We start from the raw sequence: 16,563 nt of genomic DNA, 5'->3' as shown, positions 1-16,563 counted from the left end.
CAGTTGCAATTTGGCCTTGAGCCCACAGATTGGTCCTGTAAACGAATGCCTGTTCAAAATTTTGTTTTGCGATTTTTTTTTCTTTTTTTTTTTAACTATGGGATTTTAGGAGTTTACTAACGAAAATTTTTTCTAGCATTTCATTTGCATTGGGCTGCGAAAAAACAAAGAAATAAATGCACCAAAAAAAAAACTGATCTGATTAAAACAAAAAATTTATCTTCGTACTGAAATGAGAAATTTATATTAAACAAAGTATAGAATACGCAAATTTGCTATCCATTGCAAATTTTATTAAGGTACGGCTCCAGATGGGGACGGGTACCCCCCCCCCCCATTGGAGCTCAAGAAGAGCAATATGTGACACGACCCCTCCCCCCTTTTCTGAATAACTCCCTCTAAAAGCAGAAGTTGGATCGCCCTTGATTTATGCATGCTCTGACTGATTCGAGCATTTTATTATGTAAGCATTTATGTAGGTTTGTAGCAATGAGTCTTTTGTCCCAAAGGCCCGACATTTCAAATTTTCTGAATGGAGGGAGGGGGATAATGTCCCCTCCTCCATTCTAGAAACTTACATTATAAGTGCTCGAATCAGTCAGATTGTGCGCAATGCATTTAATTTAAAAAAAAAAAAAAAACCACCAAATTCGTGCAAAAATGCCCAATTTCAGAAACATTTCAAAAATCCAGGGGGAAAGGGCAATTGAATCCCTGATCACCCATATGACGGGCATGGTTGTATGTGTTTGGGGGGGGGGGGTCATGGGACAGAACTGCGCGGTCATTAAAATTTTCTTTACAGGTATTTTGGGTTTCGTTCTTGGGGGGAGGGGAGGGGTATCACACTCTTGAAGGAAAGGGCACCCCTGCAGATCATGGAACAAACTTTGCCGTTGATTTTTTTTCGGGGGGTTGAGGAGTATTTAAAGGAGTCTTTTTTCTTTCATTTATGGTGTCTCTTTTTTTTTTTGGGGGGGGGGGACTTTCTACAGATAGCTCCAATGAGTTATTAGAGTCCCTGTGTGAAAAATTTATGACCCTATATGACTCTACCATAAGTATATTAATCAACTAACATATAAACAAATTTCACGGTGAAGTTATAATAAAACAAGTAACTGCATTTAAACTGTGTAACTGTTTGTTTGTATTTTTAAATTAATTAAAACGAATTGGATGAATAAAACACAATTTAGGAATGGTTCTTAAGTTCAATTATAAACTAATATATTTAAATCATTAAAAATAAAAAATTGTTTTTGTTAAATGTTTTTTTTTTCTTAACTGTACACCATTAATGAAGTAACTTAACTTGATCCGTAACGATTGTATCAAAAGAATTGCTTCATTTTGCTTATTGCCAAATAGGGCGATAAACAAACAAATCTAGCAACCTTTTTCAAATATGGCGGCTGGATTTAGCTGTATTTAACGGACGGTCAATTTTTTGGACGTGAAGTAGGAACGTTGCCAGATGTCAACGAAAAAGAATGTTCGTTTTAAAAGCAAACGATTGCAGATCTATAAAAGTTTTTCACTATTTCAACTGTTTCAAACTTGATTTTTTCAAGCGAAAGTAATTTAGGTAAATGTCTTAAAATTTGTTCAGAGCCAGCGCTGATGTGATGACGTCCTCACAGTTTAAAGCCTCCATTTAAAAAAGATCATTTTAGAAATCTGATTTGGCATCAGTACAATTCCGCTGTTGCATGACATGTTTTTATTGATGGCGTGAAAAAAATTTTTTTCGGTAAAATGGCTCCTGTTCCTATTGTAGAAACGGATGTCGTAAACGAAAATCAAAATGAAAGTACACCAGAAAGTGCACCTACTAAGCCAACCATCGGCATTATTTATCCTCCTCCAGAACTGAGGAGTATCCTTTTCATTCTTTTTACCCGTGTTGTAACTTTTGATCATTTCTGATTTGTAATTTTCATGCCGGTTTTTGCTATATTGATGGAACTCTCATTTTACAAACGCATTCTTACCAATAAACGTTAATACCCACCCCTTCTTTTTTGTAAGTTTTACTAATTCCTCTTTTCATACTTCTAAACTTGACCAATAACCAATCACAGTAAACTGTAGAGTTTAGACTACCTACTTTTTTTGTCTGATGTGTTCTTACTAGCCCCAGATGGTGTAACCTAGCTGCACCATCTCCATGGCACCAAAAATCTCCAAAAAGTCCAGAAATGAATTCAGGCAGCTTAAAATCTCAAGAACTGGAATCACTTGAGTATATAATTGAAGGAGACCTGATCAGCACTGCACCAATGACGCCCGGAAACTTTCACCCCCTTTTGGAGGAATTTGATGTGTTCACTGAAAAAGCGTGAGTGCCGTCTGCAGTCTCTAGGAATGTTGAAGTGAGACCAGAGAGTGAGACCATCATGTCTTCGACCAAAATACCATGTTAATGATCGGGTGAAACCTGCCCACTTAATTCCTCTCCATCCCATTGATTGAGGAGGTTTCTGGGAAAGTTAAACTATTGTTATTGTACAAGGTCTTTTAGAGTCGGTTTTGACAAGATCGGAAATAGAATCTCTCATTTCTGATCAAACAAACATGAGAAGGAGGGAGCCTTTGCAAAATATATAGTGTCTTGAAAGCCAAACCATAAGGTCTTGCATATTCAGTCTTGTCAAATCCCCAAAAGTCACCCATTGCTGGTGTGTTGTATAGGGACATGACTGCCCGTGCCCATCAAAATCCAAATGTTCTTGAAGTCGGAAATCTGTGGTCATAAAATGTAATCTTCTATGTATAGTAAGTTATTTTATGTGTCTAAATTTTAGTTCAATTGTACTGTCAGCTGTCGCTAATCTTTTCTAGAATTACCTCTGTCACCTCTACTACTTATGCCCATCATTTCAAAATATTCAAATTTCAAAATTTTCTTGTTTTGGGGTAATGGAAATGGAAACCTATGCTGCAATGTAAACAGCGATAAATTTTTTTCCATGAAGACTATATCCTCTTCATTATGAGAAAGTAAAAGGTGCACATCCTTATATGCTCCAACTGAAAAAATTTCAATCGATAAAGGATAATTTTTCGGATAATCCAAGGTAATGTGATCCCGAATTACCCCAATTTTTTGAACACTCTCTTTACTGTATGTATCAAGATACCTAATTTCATGCCTATTAAAAATTGTAGTAGTACAGAGTGTGCTGTTAATGAAATTTTATCTAAAAGCGAAAGACAAGTACAAATCACATCTTTTTACTAATACTGCATAAAGTCATTTTTTTAACAATACGCTTAGATTTTCAAAGCAGCCCCGATTTTACGTTTTTCTGCTTGGAACATTTTTTATCATGCCCCACAGAAAACCTAAAATCGAGGTTCCACTGTATTGTAAGTTGTATTTCAAAGTTTTATGTGTTAGATTATCCATTCCTAAAACAATATTAACTTTTTTCAAATCAACTTAATTGTCCATTCCTAGTTTAAATTATTATATTGACACATTTATACTTAACAAACTTTAGATATTGTGGACAAGACTGCAAGCTTTGTTGCAAGAAATGGTAAAGCAGAATTTACTCCCCTAAAATATTGTTTTTAATACATGCTGAGACAGCGAAAGGAATTTGATTGTTTTTTTTTTTTTTTTTTTTTTTCAGGACCTGAGTTTGAAGCCAAAATTCGTCAAAATGAAATCAATAACAAAAAGTTCAACTTTCTTAATTTGGGAGATCCCTATAATGCGTATTACCAACACAAGGTCAAGGAGTTCAAAGAAGGAAAAGGAAGTATGTAGCTTTTTAATGAAAAAAATAACTAAATCTTACTAGGTACCTAATTTTGTTGTAAGAGGATTAATTAAACTGTTTTTCATATTTTTACAGCGCCTGATGCAAGTGCTCCTCCTGCACCTTCAAAGGTAATTTTTTGCTTCTTATGCACTTTTATGGTAGAAATTAAATAAAAGAAAAAAGAAAAGTAGGCTGAATGCTTCTTTAAAAAAAATCTCTATGAAAAAAAAGTCAAATTAGGGAGGTGCCGATTAATCAGCTATAATCGACAGCTTTGCAACTCTATATAATTGTCCATATTTTGCCGATTAATTGGCAGGAAAATATTTTTTAATACTTTTTCGTAATTTTTAAATCTTTAAATATTCTTTGAACAAGAAACCAAGATGAATAAATTTAATAATGATGAATGAGTGTAATTTTCTGCAACATAAGTAATATGTGGCATGAACGGGTACTGCCTAAAACAAAGCCAAGCAATACAAAATTTATATAAAACTGAATGAAACATTGAAATTAATCTTCACAGCGTACATTCACGTAACACTATGATGAAGAATTAAATCTGGGTACTTTTAAATTGTAATGCAAGAAAAAAAAAAGTATTTCAGGATTGTCAGGATCAGTGCTCGAAAGTTATACTGCCCAACATGCCCGGGGCATGTAAAATTTCCGATCTGGCATGAATCTTTTACCCTTACATGCCCAGCTCCTAAAACTTGATTCTTTCGTATTTTATTGAAAAATTACTATATCCTTACTCGGAGCTCAAAATTTATTTCAAGCCCTACTGCTAAGATGGTTTGCTGTTTCCAGTTTGCAGTCCTTCCTGTTATTATAATTTAAATTTTGTTAAATTTAATGATGGCTTATTATGTACTATTTATTCAAATTATTTTTTTTATGATTCATACAAAAATAATTCGACTGATTAATGCTGCAAGACAAATTCAAATGCTTTTATTGATATGCAATATAAAGGTCAAGATTTACGTTCGCCACTCGCCACGTGGCGACTCAGTTTTCAAAATTGGCGACCCCAAAAAATCTCTACAGTCGCCAACTTTTTTGGGGGGTTATTTTTATTTTACATCCTAAGAAAAGAATTCCACACCATAGATGCATCAGTACAATAAGGATTCACCGATAGAGACCGTACTCTGACTGAATGTTGTTTATTTTACAAAGCTTGCATGTCCTTTCTCACTGCCTGCCTGAATGTTGGTTATTTTACGTTGCTTGAATGTTCCTCTTACGCGATTCAGGCAATGTAAAATAAGCAAAAATACAGTGAATTAGGAAGCCATTTGCACAAGATCAGAGCGTTTGCTCCTTTGTCTTGACTCTGTTTTTCAAGTAATTAGCGTACAATAATCATGATTTCAAGAAGAAGTCATTATATTTTAGATAAATTGTGATTATGCCTTCAAAGTAATTACCTTTTCACGTTTTTAGTTTAGTTGCTCAAATGGTATATTAAATTCAAACTTAATTTTTTTTACATCGTATTATACACCTGGGATTATACGAAGCTTTCTTTTTTCTTCAAGCCCATTTTAGAACCTGTAGATTATAGGCCGCCCGCCGATAATGCACAGGAAAATATGGTTATTAAATTACAGGGTTCGTACGCTCCAAGAAAACCTGGAATTGTCTGGGAAAAGTCAGGAAAATTTCAAATTTTGCCCCAAAAAATTTTTTTCCCATGGAATTTTGTACCTTGAGTTCTAATCATCGTTTTTATCGATGTTTCCTGAAAAAAAAATATATAAAAAGTTTTGAGGCAAAATGACACTGGCAATAAAATAAAAAAGGCGAACCAAAAAAAAAACTTCCACGGACGCCATTTTTTCCCCTCAATAGTTCCAAAGAAAAAATTTCCTAGGGTGAACAGGAATTATGCACAAATTTAACGGGAGAAGAACATTTTCCTTCTTCTAAAGCACAAGCCTGCGGATGGTAGGGTCAATTGAGAAAATCGTTTTTTAATCGAAAAGTCTTTTCAGCTACGAATGAAACGTAGTCGCCATGTTTGGTCATTCATAAGATGGAAGTAGACACAGTGGCGTACCGAAGGGGGGGCAGAGGGGGCGGTCCGCCCCAGGCCCCGCTTTGACACAGGCCCCCGAATTTCAATTTTTGGTTTTCACCAATATTGTCGCATATCTTAGTTTGAATGCTTAAACAAGTTGTCTTAATAAATCATAATTTTTTTAAAGACCAAATATTTGTTCAGGGATACAAACAATACCTCTTCGGGATCAATGGAGGGTTTATGATACCCAGGCCCCGCTTTGACATAGGCCCCAAAATTTCAATTCGTTTTCTTTTTCGCCAGACGTGCCTTATGTCATGGTTTAGATAAATAAAAAGTTGACTTTTATGTATAATGAATATTTTCTCAGTGACTCTTGCCTAAACAAAGAGAGGGCAAATTATGTCCCACAGGCCCCGCTTTGACATAAGCCCCGAAATTGTATCTTATTTTTTCCAGTAGATCTGTCATATACATCATGATTCGAAATATTAATCAGTTATGCGAGTTGCACATATATATCATAAATTTTGTTAAATATGACTTTTTTTCATAGTGACCCGTCCTAGTGTACAAAGGCACATGAGCGCTTGGGCCATGAATTTAATGGGGGCTCAAATTTTTAAATTAACTAAACCTATAAAAATCATTTGCTTTTATTTTGTTAAGTGCTTTCAGCAAAGTATTATGCATTTTTTTTCAAACAATTTATAAAAAAAACTAATGCATAACAGATGCACGTTTATAATTTTTGATCATTACAGTATACAGCTAAAATATCTGTTTTATGTTTTGTTTTGTGTATTAAGACTACGATGGTCTAGTCTTAATTCATACACTATTTTTGAAACCAAATTCAAACATATAACCAAGAAAATTTATTCCTAAATGAGAAGTTGTCTATCCTTTGTGGCGTTGGAAAAATCAGTCAGATAAATTTTTCTTTTACAAGCTGCACTTCTGTGGTTTTAAGTTTCGTCTCCTGCCCGAAACTGTAACTTCTAAGAACAAATCGGACCCCTTCTGACTCAAGCAAAGGGGACTTCCTTTTTGCTATGCCCCTTTCGACAGCGTAAAACTGTTTAATTGGTCAATCCTTCGGGACTTTTGACCTTGACTGCATAATACCTCCTCCCATCCATTCTATACTCGATTGCAAGCTTACTTGACTATGGAGAAATGAGCTGCGGCCAAGCAAAAGAAATAGTTTCTAGCCCTTTGTCCGATAATCGGGGGGAAATTACGCTCTTCGCTTTAGAAATTGGATTAGTTAAACCCATGCATACGCAAATTTTTTTTTGTCTTAATTTCTGTCGAACATTAAATATTTTTAATTCTACCAGCGAAGCCGCGCGGAGCGTTTTCTCCACTTCAATCAAACGCGCCATGCAAGTATAGGGTCACACCCGAGTTTTTTTGTCTGAAGAACATATTTCATCCTTATTTAGGTAAGCATGTTTTAAAAATATTTTTCTCTGAGATTAGGTGATTTTATCAGGTAAATAGTTCCCTGGTGTGTCTTACTCAAAGGAATAGTAAAGGTTTTTTTTTCTGTAAAAGCCAATTTTTATCCTAAAATTAATTAAATCTGGAATGCCTAAATGTTTCTGTTCACTGTACTTGGACGTTCAGATGCAATAAATTTTTAACATACAATATAATTTTAGGACCTTTTTCCGTTTTTGATATTTTCTTACAAAGCACAATTTTATTAAAAAAATAGTATTTACTAAATTTTACTTAAAACCATATGTTTTACTGTGGTATTTACAATAGTGTCCGAAATCAAACCAACACTACTGAAATATGTAAAAATGTACCACTTAAAATAATTACTGTAATATATGGTACATACACATAGTTTGGGAAACTTCAGTTTTAATACCAGGTAGGCCCCCATTTCGAGTAGCGCCCCAGGCCCCCATCTGTCTTGGTACGCCACTGAGTAGACACGATGCTTAAATGCCTAAGATTCCAAAAACAAAGCAGAATTGGATGTTTTCTTTAACTGTAAACTAATGAAAACAACGCAAAATGTGCTGCAACTTTTTTTTTTTTTAATTTTATTTTCTTAAATATGTAATTTTCTTGAGAAATGAAAATTTTTGTTCTTAAAACTTAATCTTATCCTCATTGCCTTGGACGCAAACATGCTAAAAACTTTTCAACTGAAGTGTAGTTTCATGAAGATTTATTATTACTTTCTTCTATATCTAATATATAGAAGAAAGTATTGGATTCGTGCAAATTTTCGAATTTCGAATTTTGACGGATTCGAACGTTTTGAAGTGTGCTGAGTCCATTTCGACTATTTTTGGAAAATGTCTGTCTGTCTGTGTGTGTGTATGTATGTGTGTATGTGTGTGTGTCACGTCTGTGTGTGACCAGTTTTTTGTGGCCGCTCTACAGCAAAAACTACCGCATGAAATCAAACGAAATTTGGTACACATATGTGCCCCTATGTGAACTTGTGCCCATTGGTTTTTGGCGCGAATTCCTCCAAGGGGGGTGGAGCAATGGGACGTTTTTTGAGTTACGCGTGCTTGCTATTCCTCAGGAAGTAATTGGCGGAATCAAACAAAATTTGGTCCTTATGTTGCCATTAACAGGAACAGGTGCTGATTCAATTTTGGTGTCAATAACTCAAACGGGGGTTGAGCTATAGAACGTTTTTTGTCGTCAATTGTGACTGCTATATCTCAAGAAATAATGAACGGAATGAAAGAAAAATTTATCGGCAAGTAGTCCTTAGTGGGTATAAGAGCTGATTTAATTTTGGTGTCAACAGCTAAAAAGGGGGGGTAGCGCAATCGCCCGTTCTTTTTTTCCATTGTGAGTGCCCTATCTCAAGAAGTAATGCTACGTTCTGGTTGAAATTTGGAATATATGTGAATCCATATGTAAACAGGCTTTGGTTCAATTTCGGCGCCAATCGCGCCAAGAGGTGCTGATTTATTTTTATTATCATTATTTTTTAGCGAATAAAAATAGTTTTATTAATGCAACAATAAGAAAGATAAATCGTAATAGATTCTCGTCTGCGTTCAGCTCGTGATTTTAATTGTATGGAAATGATCGGAAATATTATCTCAATGATTTAAAATTTTTAACTGTTGCCATCTTATGTTTGTTAACAAATAAAATATTTGTAATTCATTGAAGCAAGGCTTTCAAAATAACTTTCAATTTTCGCTCTTTGCTTTTGCAATAATTCAGACATTGGGATGGTCGTCAAGTTTTTGCATGTGTAATTTTGTTTTTGTTGGGAATATTGCTTCCTCGTCAAGCATGGGGAGGGATCAGAAAAAAAAAAGAAAAATATAGAAGAAAGTTTCGTGATGGCCACAACATGCTAGTTTTTAAATTGTTTTCATGCTACAAATTAAAAAAATTATTACTTAATTTTTGTCGTAGCCGCCATATTTGGTCATACCAAAGATAGCAGTACACAAAACTTTTTAAGTGCCTAAGTTTCCGAAAATGGCATTGGATATTTATTGCAATGCAAACTATTGATAACAACACAAAATGTGCCCTTTTTTTTTTGGGTAATTCGTAATTATTTTCTGGAAAAATGCGAAATTTTATCTCCAGAACCTTTTTTTTTATTCTAATTGATTTAGACGCTTATGAGCTTAAAACTGACTATTTTGTCTTATAATTGTAGTTTTATAAGGATAAATTAATATTTATAACTACTTTTATGCTACAAATTCAAAAATCTACTCATTATCTTAAATTTTTTACTTAATCACCATATTTGGTCGTTTGCGAGATAGAAGTAGACAAAAATTTACAAAAACATAATTAGATGTTTATCTCAATGTCTATTGAAAGCAATGTCTACTGAAAGTAAGTGTGCAAAAAAAAAATTAATGCAAGCATCCTTTATATGCAAAAAAAAAAAAAACTGATTATTGGCATTGGCTTGTGATCGACGGATGTTGACTTTTGTTAGAATGCATTATATGGTATGCCCATCGATGCAACAAGTTAATCATATTTATACTGAAAAATAGCTTTGTACTTTGCTCAATATGTTTTGTGTTACATACTACAGTAGACTCCCGATTATCCGCGAGCGGTTTATCCGCGGGGCGGATTATCCGCGAATCAATCAACAATCACAAACATGTATTTTCGCAGTAAAAAGCGAATACCAGTGGCTGTTTTTTTTTTTTTTTTTTGAAAAATTGTAAATTTACACTCAGTTGTTTTTGCTTGATTGATTGATTGATTTAATTTTATTTTATTATTATTATTATTATTATTATTATTATTATTATTGTGCGTTCTTCATCGTACATACACGTGTTTGTTATTGATGTTAAGTTCGGTTGTGCAAAAATACAAAACATTTGTACTGTACTCTATATATATTTTCACTGTTTGCAGAAAGTGTTATGCATCAATACAGTTAAGAATTTGAGATAGGACAATTTTTACCTGATTTGTCCCCCATTTTAGTCTTTTTGCGGTTATCCGCGATTTTTATTATCCGCGGCACTTGTGCCACCCAATGCCGCGGATAATCGGGAGTTTACTGTAATAGGAAAATAAAAAGAATCGTAAACCAAGCGAAGAAAGATTGCTGCTGATTACAGCAAAATGCTAATATGCATGACATGTGGCATCAAAGAAACGTTAAAATAAGTTGAAAGTACATTGTTTTTAACAAATAGTAAACAAATGAAAACAATTTTTAACAAAATGTCTTTTTTTTTTAAATTTGTGACAGAATTTTTTTTAAAAAAATCCAAGTTTTTTTTTTACATGTGGAAAGGTTTCAGTTCTTACACATTGCTACTTTGAACAATTTTGACTATTTTGAAAATATTGTTACTTAAATTTAATTTTGAGTGAAGCGAGTAACCTGGAATTTTCTAAAAAAATAACCTGGAAAAGTAAGGGAATTTTTTTTAGCCAAAAATGTATGAACCCTGTACTTTTTTCAAATTCTTTTTCTAAAAAAGTTTTATGTTTTGCTTTAAATCTTGTTCTGAAAGTATGAAAATATTATTATGCAAATTTTGGCTCTTTAAAAAAACACACTATTATGTATGTTTTTTACATAAATCCTCGAAGGTCGTTCCGATCCTATTCGATTCCCAATTAACTCAAACAGCCTTTATTCTGAAAATCGTCAAAATAGGGAAAAAAATTAATTAATTTAAAACTTAAAAATTCAACTTGTTTTTGACTGCACAAGCCCCCTGCATCCCGTTTTATCATTCCTTTGCCATAGTCAAAGTTCCATGTTTTCCCATAAATTCTGCATTTCATTATAAATCCAACATCATTAAAAAAGGAAGAAAAAAAATATATTTCTACAAATTATATCTTATATTTCTGCTGTGATGTGGACGGTAATACTCGCGATCGATTAGGAATACGTTCCATTGAAAATCGTTTAAACAACGGGGCTAGTTTATATTTATTCGAATAACAGTTGTAATTTTTTAATCTTCAATCGCATCCGATTAAAATATAAGCCAAATAGCCAGTCCTTTGATTGTTTTCCCATCATAGTCATCCTAACATGGCAGCGCTGCGTATGGAACGTAGTCGCCATGTTTGGTCATACTCTTAGTTCAAATAATGCAAAAAGAATGATTTTTTTTTTTTGGAAATATATTCTTGTTAAATACCAAATTGTATATTACTGGAGGAGGTTTGTAGTTAAATATTTTTATGCCTAAATTTTTTTTTTCACTGTTGGACCATAGTACTGTGTACACTACTTTATTTTTGGCTTAATGATTTTTTTTTCTTATAAAACTTTAAAATGGGTGGAATGAACCATTTGCTTCAGGAGCTCCCAACCTTCACCCTGTGCCTGTTATATTTCCATGATTAATATAATTTATATTTCTTGTTAGCATTCCTTTAGCATCACTTTCATAATATTTGTTTCAAAAAATACAAATCGAAATCTCCCCATCCTCCACCCCCATTCTTGTACTACAGCGCTGTTTTCGAAACCCGGTAAAACTGGTGGCCACCAAGCTTTTTGAGCCTAGTGGCCATTGGCCACTTGAAAATTTTCTGAACCTTGAGGTCTAATGCAATAAGGAAAACTCCACATGTAAAAATTTGGGCATGCATCTTTTAGACAAACATGCCTGGCAGGGCATGTAAAATTTTAAAGATTTTTCTTGCCCTGTCAGGACATGAACTATTTCTTGCTGGTTCATATGAATTTCTCCTGCATTAAATAATCTTTAACTTTGTTTCATTATTTCGCATATTGTTTGATTTGGGAGAATTTCATGTACAGTAAAACCCCTCCTAACGGACACCCCTCTTATGTGGACAATTTTTAATTTCCCGGTTCCAATGCAAATAACATTCCCCTGTCCTGTGAACAAAAAAAATTGTCCCGTTAAGTGTCCGCATTAGAGGGATTTTACTGTACATGTTTTAAGGATTTTTTTTCTAAAAATAAAAATCAATGGTTGAAGTAATGTTAATGTTGTTAATTTTAACTCGCCATTTCTTAATTCGTGTTCCGCAGAACCCCAGGTTGTTAGTATATGTGTGGCCTTCAATTTTGTCAGCTCTACAATACAACTCTTTTTATTGAAATGACAGTTGATTCTACCTGGCCTCAACATTAAAAATGATGCTATTCAGTAAATTCTGGTGCAATTCAAAAGATGAATGTACTCGATTGTCACAAAATTTCTACCTCTAAAACTTAAGATTATGAGCTCAAACTTTGCAGTAATTTTTTTTTACATAAATTGAGCCAAATAGGAGGGTAAGACCAATATATATTTTTTTAGCCTTATACTTTCAATAAAGAATAAAAGTCTTTGACTACATGGTTAGCAATAACAAAAAAAGTATAGCTACTAAGTTAAAAGTGCTAACTTTTAGTTAGATGCTAAATGCAGGCATCTAACTAAATATTTGAATTTTCATGTCTAATAACAATGTAGCTTTATTAACAATAAAGTGAAAATTGCACGTAGAAATTGAATAAAATTTTGAAATATTGTTTTGGATGAAAAAAGTAAGGGAGAAATTTTATTATTAAAAATCATGATCATTAATTGACCCTGCCAATTTATCAACCAAATATCAGCAGTTGATTAATCGGTAATTGGTCAATTTGTTTATTAGCACATCCCTAGTCAAAAGTAAATGAACTAATTGAATATCGAAAATTTTGAAATTGGAAGGAAATGTTTAAAATGGGAAAAAAATGTGTGTCTGGCATCTGTCTGACTTCTAAAGATTACCAATTTCCCAATTATTAAACTCTTCCTGCTTTTGCAAATACAGTAAAACCTGTTTAGAGCGATACTGTTAGGGCCTAAAAAAATATTGTTATAGACAGGTTGTCGTTATGGCCAGGTCGATTATTCATGCTGACATTTTGCTGGACTAGTGATGTGGATCGGGTAAATACCCAGCGGGTAGGTAAATATTTTTTGGGTATTTACCCAGGTATTTACCCAAGGCCTGGGTAAATACCCAAAATTTGGGTATTTTACAAAAAATGCAAAAAAGTGAATGAGAATTTTTTTTTTAAGTCTAAATATGAAATAATTGGTGAAACTGATATATACATATGTATTACACAGTTTATATTTTTTTTTATTGAAAGACTTGATGAAATCATGAAAGAAACATATCGTGAACCAAAGAATCTTTCTTTTCAATGCCATAATTGGAGAAGTATAAGCAATTCATTATGAACTTCAGGATTTCAAAATCACAATCTAGGTTAGTCATATCCAAAAAGAAAAAAAAGGAAGCATGAGGGATGTTTGAAAGAATAAACTGAGAAGTTATTAAGACACTGTGGTGTTATTTATTTTATTGATATTTAAGTGATAACATGGAAAATATAGAAACAATTTTCACATTAATAAGCAAAAAAAAAAGCAAAAATTTTCTTTTCTGTTGCCTTGCTCATTTGCATTTGCTCCCCTGTAGGGTGGGAAGGTAAATATTTTTTTGGGTATTTATCCGAAGGCAGGGTAAATCCCCTAGTAATTGCTCATTTTTCAAATTTTTTTTAGGTAGTATTAAAAGGCGACTATTTTCTTTTTTAAACATAAACCCTAAAATAAAAGATTAAAAATTTTAAATGTTTATGTATATTATGTGTGTGTATATATATACATATATATGTGTGTGATACAGAATACACCTGAACAATTGAACTAAGTTTGGAGGAAATTTCTGCATAAGATATAGGTAAATAAATAGTAATAATAAATTGAGCGACATTTCGTTACATTTTGGTGTCATGCAGGGACATATTATTGGGTTATAAAAGACTAGGACCTTAAAAAATTGATGTTTGCTTTTTTTGTAACCAGTTAAGCTTTTTTCTTTTTGTAGAATGGCTTTTTATATCTGAAATTTGGCTATCAACATTGATTAGGCGTATCCAACACATTTAATGTGAATATCATATTAGATTGCTAAGCTGTTTCACACAATAATTCTTTAAATATGTGATCAAAATACAATTTTTGGGCAAAAATTTATTGTTTTGTTTATGGTTGGTTGTATATATACATAATGGAATATATACAGAAAAGTATTTTAGTTGAATATAAATTTTTGAAATAAATACCCGGGTATTTACCCGGGTATATACCCTGGGTATTTACCCCTAAAAATAAATACCCGGGTATTTTACATCACTATGCTGGACCAATAAAAATATCGTTATAGACAGGTTTATTGTTATAAACCAGCGTTTCCCAAAGTGTGTTCCTCGAGTTAGCTGTTGCATAAATTTATTTTCCCCTATTTTCAAGAAAAATGAAATAATCACTATCAAGTATCTAAAATGTCGCTCTTGATTGAAGTAGTAATCCTCACAGTGATTTCCATCGCCAATCATAATCAAGTAAATACCATTTGACTATAGGAAAGTTCTTGATGAAGCTTCAGAAATAGCTTATTTTGTCAAAATTCATTTTCTCCAGCCAAGACTATTTAGAAAACTTATGTTAGACATGGGTAGGCAGTAAAATTCACTCCTTGTCCTTATGAAATATGCTGAATATACAAAACAAAAATTTTTAAAAAGTTTTATGAACTTCCACATGAAATGAGGGTTTTTCAACTGTAGCAAAAAGGCATCAGTATTTTCAGCTGTTTTCAACGGCTGATAAATATTTTGTCAACTTTTTTGGTGAACTGAACTATTTTCACTCAAAGGAAAACAGTAGCCACATTTGTTGTGAGAGATAAAATAACAGCTTTTAAAAGAAAGCTGAATTTTTGTGTATCCTGCCTAAAAGGAACATAGAACATTTTGTGCTCATAAAGGGAATTTCTGCCAGAAACAATCTCTGAAGAAAACGTAGTGCAGCTGCATATTTCGTGATAGTAAAAACCATTATTATTCATTTGAAAAACTTATGACACTGCCCATGCCCATGTCTGAATCATAATTGCACTTCAGAGTTCATCTGCTGGAAACCAATTTTCTGATTCTGTTTCACTCAATAAATTTTGATTTGATGTTGAAAATGAATACCGTTATTGGGTAACAAAGCTGCATCTCAAAACTTCTTCCGCTCGTAACAGTTTATCAATGCAAAACAAGTTTTCCAGCCCATGCGTACCCAAAACTCAAATTTAGTTCTTTCATTCTGCTCCTGCTATACGTACTGAACATTTCGACATAAAGCAAAAATTTATAGCTATTATCAGTTTTACAATGCCTTAATTTCATTCTACATGTTGATGTAATTTGCCGCAGGAACAGTAATAAAACTGTAGCAACAATTTAATGGAGAAATTATGCTTTCGTAAATAGGGTCTTAGTTCAAATTAAAGGTAGTATTTATTCATACTGCCTGATAGTTTTTTTAAAGGTTGCTTTGGGTACATAGTTAAATAGAATGCTGTGGATACGGGTCGAGCTCATTGTATTGAGTTTGCGGCTAAAGGATCACAGGTTCGATACTGACAACGGGAGAAGATACACTATGTAAACTAATTCGATTAAGGAGCGTTAATTTCAGTTGTGGTCAAAGTCTTCCCAAATCAATACCTTTGGGGATAGTGGGCTGATGTTGCTTACCCCGGTCATGCATTAAAAAAACTGTCTTTGTGGTCCCTAAGAAACTGGTAAAACTACCTCTGTGATCGGTTCAGAGAACCAATGCCGGATTTGTATGTTTTGGGGCCTGTAAATGCATATTTGGTCCCCTATATGTCTCACAGACTTGTATAAAACATTTACCATGAGCATTTTTGTGTTTCCTTCAGGGCCCTTTGAACTTCACAATTTATATCAGTCAGGTTTGTGCAATTTGCTGTCTTGGAGGAATTTCAAATTTATATATCATCACAGCCATCAAGTTGAATAGATCCCACGGTTCTTGTCTAACTGTCTATCTACTATCCAACTATCTACTAGTCCTACTATCTTGTCTATCCATAACTATGTATAATCTTGCTACAGTTCTAATAATGCATATTACACAGACACTGAATAATGAAAAGAATGTTATCATGGTGGACGACAAAAGCATTTAAAGTCCTTCGCTTGAGCAATAGGTGCAAAAATCAAAGACAAATCCATACATGTTTCAGTTGAGGTCTCCTTGTGTTTTAGTTTTTGTGTGAATTCCTGTATTATTTTCCAAGATAGTAATGCTTGACAGTAAAATCATTCTGTTGTTTCACCCCGTTGAAATGATTGGTAGAAAAAAATTATCTGCACCTATCCCATTAAGGTACGTATATGTAACAATTCTTATGCGAATCCTTGTGTTA

At 33.3% G+C, this 16,563-nt stretch overlaps 1 protein-coding gene across 1 annotated transcript in view; it reads left to right on the top strand.

Annotated features, from left to right (window-relative positions):
- Positions 1–1,708: 1,708 nt before the first annotated feature.
- Positions 1,709–16,563, top strand: part of LOC129222867 (splicing factor 3A subunit 1-like) — a 64,346-nt gene continuing 49,491 nt past the window's right edge. Inside the window, exons 1-4 of the mRNA XM_054857426.1 lie at positions 1,709–1,879; positions 3,507–3,545; positions 3,642–3,770; positions 3,867–3,901. Of these exons, the coding sequence (XP_054713401.1) occupies positions 1,759–1,879; positions 3,507–3,545; positions 3,642–3,770; positions 3,867–3,901 (324 nt within the window). The 5' untranslated portion in view covers positions 1,709–1,758. The remainder of the gene's footprint in view (positions 1,880–3,506; positions 3,546–3,641; positions 3,771–3,866; positions 3,902–16,563) is intronic.

This window comes from Uloborus diversus, chromosome 5, assembly GCF_026930045.1.
Source record: "Uloborus diversus isolate 005 chromosome 5, Udiv.v.3.1, whole genome shotgun sequence".
In the NCBI taxonomy this organism is placed as follows: domain Eukaryota; kingdom Metazoa; phylum Arthropoda; class Arachnida; order Araneae; family Uloboridae; genus Uloborus; species Uloborus diversus.
Note: the sequence above shows the minus strand (reverse complement) of the source record. Positions and strands in the feature narration are given on the sequence as shown.